Raw genomic sequence first — 5,000 nt, 5'->3', positions numbered from 1 at the left:
TTACATCCCTCCCTCCCTCTCTCCCTCTCTCCCTCTCTCTCTCTCTCTCTCTCTCACCTGTCATCCATGGACTTCCTCTACTTCCCTCTCTCTCTCTCTCTCTCTCTCTCTCTCTCTCTCTCTCTCTCTCTCCCTCTCTCCCTCCCTCCCTCTCCTCTTGTGACAGTAGTCTCTCTTCTCTCTCCTGTTTGTATTTCTCCAGTTCCGAGTGGTAGATGGTCCGTATCTCTCTCTCTCTCTCTCTCTCTCTCTCTCTCTCTCCCTCCCTCCCTCTCTCCCTCTCTTCTCTCACCTGTTCATATTTCTCCAGTTCCGAGTGGTAGATGGTGCGTATCTGGGCCAGCTTGTTGCGGTAGTCCGAGTGCTCCTGGCTGTTGTCGTCCAGGGACTCCCCGGCGGCGGCCAGCGCGGCTGCTGCGGCGGCGGCGGCCCCCTTCTCCGGGCCCGACACGCCCTCCGCCAGCAGCATGTTGTCCAGACGCATCAGCTGCGCGTCCAGGGGCTCCTCCTCGTGGGCGCCGCGCATACTTAGGACTACAGGGAGAGAGATGGGGGGATGGAGAGAAATGGGGGAGAGGGGGAGATGGGGAGAGGGGGGCAGAGGGAGGGAGAGAAGGGAGAGAGAGGGGGACAGAGGGAGGGGGAGATGGGGAGAGAGATGGGGGACAGAGGGAGAGAGAGAGATGGAGAGGGGAGAGGGAAAGAGAGGTGGAGAGATAAAGAAAGAAATCAAGAAGAAAGAAAGAAAGAAAGAAAGAAAGAAAGAAAGAAAGAAAGAAAGAAAGAAAGAAAGAAAGAAAGAAAGATCAGAGTTTGGAAAGAAGGAAGGGGAAAAGAGAGAGAAAATGATTGTAATAACTTAACTTAACTTAACTTAACTTAACTTAACTTAACTTAACTTAACCACACACACACACACACACACACACACACACACACACACACACACACACACACACACACACACACACACACACACACACACACACACACACACACACACACACACACACACGTCCTAGCAGTTTTTGGAACGGTGTTCCCTGCCTGCCATCTTTTTTGTGGCACTGCTCTCGTTCATTCCCTATTTCAACAGCAGAGGGCAGTCTTTCACCATTCACTGCCATGCCAATTGACCTGATACACCCGAAAGAGCAAAAAAAGAGAAGCACGAACATACTTCAGAACACAATAGACAACTGATAACAAACACGCACGCACGCACGCACGCACGCACACACGCACGCACGCACGCACGCATGCACACACACACACACACACACCTGCACCTTGCGGCCTTGCTTGAATAGTTTCATTTTCACATGGAACTGTTAACAGGATTCTGTCCAATTTCAACACACAGTTGTATTGCTCACACCATCCTTGACTTGTCAGTTCCCGAAGAGACTGTTTGTTCTTGGCCATTCTAATGGGGTCATGGTTTACATGTTTACAGTTTTTTTCAATTGCTAACAAGCCCTTACCCATACTTTGGATACTTTTTCTAAACTCTTAACACAGACTACCACCTACCAAGCACAATTGGCCAAACGGTTCATTTTCTTCTCAAAAGCACACACTGTTAAATATACACAAAGAAATGCATTCATTGACTGCTAATTTGTGTGAAAAAGGCATGTTATGTGTCAACTCTATGGCAATGGAAAGCCCTTGGTGTGCTAACTGTATTAAGAGTTTTGCAAATGTCGCTGAGGTTTGGACAAAAGCTTGTTAGCAATTGAAAAAAAAAAACTGTAAATAACATAATCCAAAATATCTTTGGGGCTGTAACGATACACCCACCCAACTCATGATTCGGTTCATATCGCGATTTTTTACCTACAGTTCGATACACCCCTTGATTTTGAAAATATATTGTTTTGATAATTGTTTATGGCTAGACTACAGATTACAGGTTACAAGAGGCCACTGAAATATTTTTGATAGGTTAAAATTAAAAATGATATTGACTTGAAGCTTGAGAGCATCACCACATCATATCATGTGGTTGTTTTCTGGACTGAAAGGTAACAGAACTTTGAAAGGGCATATCACGATATTCCCATCTTGCATCACGATAGAGTATTGTGACTCTGCGTATCACGATTTCTCGGTTCAATACAATATCGTTAACTTGCAGCCCTAAATATCATTAAACTGTAAACACACCACCCGCCCCCATTAGAATAGTCTGGAGTTGTGAAAAAAGCCAAGAAAAACATGTTGCGATATTACAAGTCAAAGGTAGAGCAATCAAAAGAACTCCATGCTGAAATTAGCCAGAATACTACTCTAACAATGATTAAAGTCTTGAACACACACACACACGCACACACACACACACACACACACACAAACACGCACGCACGCATACACACACACACACACACACACACACACACACACACACACACACACACACACACACACACACACACACACACACACACACACACATCCACACACACACACACAGGCAGAGTAATGACTTGGCCCTCTGCTCAAACACACACCCCAGCCGTCCAAACAAGCTTAAAGGACTAACGGGCCAAAAGTTGAGATTAGAGTTAAGACACTTAGCTTCCACAACCAAGTCTGTAGAAGGGAGAGAGGGAGAGAAAGTGTTTGTGTGTGCACTCACTGAGTGCGTGCGTGTGTTTGTGTGTGTATGTGAGCAGGTATCCTATTCTGTCACACAAAACAGAAACAGGACTCGCTCGCATCCAATTGAGAGATACGGAGACACAGGTGAATAATAGGAGAGCGAGAAAGAAATGTTCTCACATGCAAACAACATGCAAAGCTACTCTCTCACAATAACACCTGCAAATGTTTACAGACACTATCCGTCCTTGTCTCTCATTCGTACACAAATATTTACACCACACACACTGGACAAACAAGCAGGCCACCCAAACATGTGTTCACAAAACACTCTCTCTCTCACACACACACACACACACACACACACACACACACACACACACACACACACACACACACACACACACACACACACACACACACACACACACGTACGTGCACACACACACACACACACACACATAAACACAGACACAGACACCAGGGCTTGGTGGCACCTGCCAACCGGCCAAATACTGCTACTGTATAAAACTTGGCTGTGGCTACTAGTAACAATTTCAGTCTCACTTGCCAATTTGACAGGTAACTTATTATTTGGTGTGACAAATCACAGAAGTTGCATCAATTGTTTGCATTAAATATAAGAATATTCTAAAGAAATAAAAAAACAAGAACAAAACTCTGGCTAGCAGAAAGCCCAAATGGCTAGTGACCACTAGCCACAGTGGCCAATGAACAATAAAGTAAACAAGCCCTAGCAGACACACAAACAGACACAGACACAGACACAGACAGAAACACACACAGACACATGCGCACACACACACACACGCACATGCGCACGCGCACGCGCGCACACACACACACACACACACACACACACACACACACACACACACACACACACACACACACACACACACACACACACACACACACACAGAAGAGGGAGGGAGCCAGTCAGAGAGGGAGTTTAATTAAGACAAGCTCATGAGGAGTCTAAGGAGGTCTGAGTAACGAGCTCTCTCACACACACACACACACACACACACACACACACACACACACACACACACACACACACACACACACACACACACACACACACACACACACACACGAGGAGCCTAAAGAGGCCTGAGTAACGAGCTCACACACACACACACACACACACACACACACACACACACACACACACACACACACACACACACACACACACACACACACACACACACACACACACACACACACACACACACACACGAGGCGCCTAAAGAGGCCTGAGTAACGAGCTCTCATTTGAGAGGTCATTAATTTGCACCGTTATGCAAATGAGCTGGCAATTAAGCCTCCAGAATCCGGTGAGGCTAGCCAATTCATTACAGCGGACACACTAGCAACACACACACACACACACACACACACACACACACACACAGGGTATCTGCACATTTTTCATCACCCAATTTAATGCTTTTTAATACCATTTTTAATACCTCCAACAGTAAAATTAATACCACTACACGGGTGTGCTTGTGTGTGTGTTACATGGTATAATATTGCTATTGTTATTACATTGCTATAATCTAATGTAATAAATACATTCACACTGCTCACTGTGTTATTTTATTCTCATTGCCTGCTCCCTAGTCACTTTCTGCACCAGATGTTTGTCATGACTTATCAAAGAGGTTTCTGTATGATGTGGGAGTTGTCATGTCATGTCCTTAGATAATTCATTATAATTTCAAATAAAGTAGCCAGCATCTGTGTAACTCCATGTGCTAAAACATTCTTTCAGTTGATCTGGCTGCTGCATAGGTGGGCCCAAACTCTAACACCCTAGTCATTTTTGTGCTTAATTTAACCATAGAGATGACAACAAAAGAGTGAGGTGGCGCGCACACGCACTATCCATTAGATTAAAACATCATTAACCAAAAAGTCATCCAAAACTGAAACAATTTCAAAATTGTGTATATTTGAAAAGTTTGATGACATTTCATGAAATACCTTCAATATAAAAATTAAAAATGGACCAACAATTCATCTTTTATAATGGATAAATATTGGAGCGCAGTGCACCTTAGTCTAAAGCCCCCTGCACACTGGGCAATACGGTCACCGCATCACCGGAGTGGTAGCCACCTAGTGGACACCGTATTACCTCAGAAAAACTCCTGCAAGCAAGGTCTAGTAGTGGCTGGTTTGAAACATGGTGGAGGGAGCAGAAAATGCCACCAAACCTCTTTATTTGAACACTAAAAACGCTTCGTTTCACTTTTTTGTAGTGTGTTAGGCTACTGATAAAGATCATGTGTGAAAAGTATTGCAGTGTTTGGTGATGAATTTGGTTTTCGTAATTTCGTATCAAATCATAACTGCTTGTTTTC

The 5,000-nt window shown here is 44.6% G+C and overlaps 1 protein-coding gene across 1 annotated transcript in view; it reads right to left on the bottom strand.

Annotated features, from left to right (window-relative positions):
• Positions 1-5,000, bottom strand: part of LOC134452895 (pre-B-cell leukemia transcription factor 1-like) — an 18,869-nt gene that overhangs the window by 5,082 nt on the left and 8,787 nt on the right. Inside the window, exon 3 of the mRNA XM_063203562.1 lies at positions 293-534. Within this exon, the coding sequence (XP_063059632.1) occupies positions 293-534 (242 nt within the window). The remainder of the gene's footprint in view (positions 1-292; positions 535-5,000) is intronic.

The sequence above is a fragment of the Engraulis encrasicolus genome, chromosome 1 (genome assembly GCF_034702125.1).
Source record: "Engraulis encrasicolus isolate BLACKSEA-1 chromosome 1, IST_EnEncr_1.0, whole genome shotgun sequence".
Taxonomy (NCBI): Eukaryota; Metazoa; Chordata; class Actinopteri; order Clupeiformes; family Engraulidae; genus Engraulis; species Engraulis encrasicolus.
The sequence above is the reverse complement of the archived record's forward strand: the minus strand, read 5'-3'. Positions and strand labels throughout refer to the sequence as shown.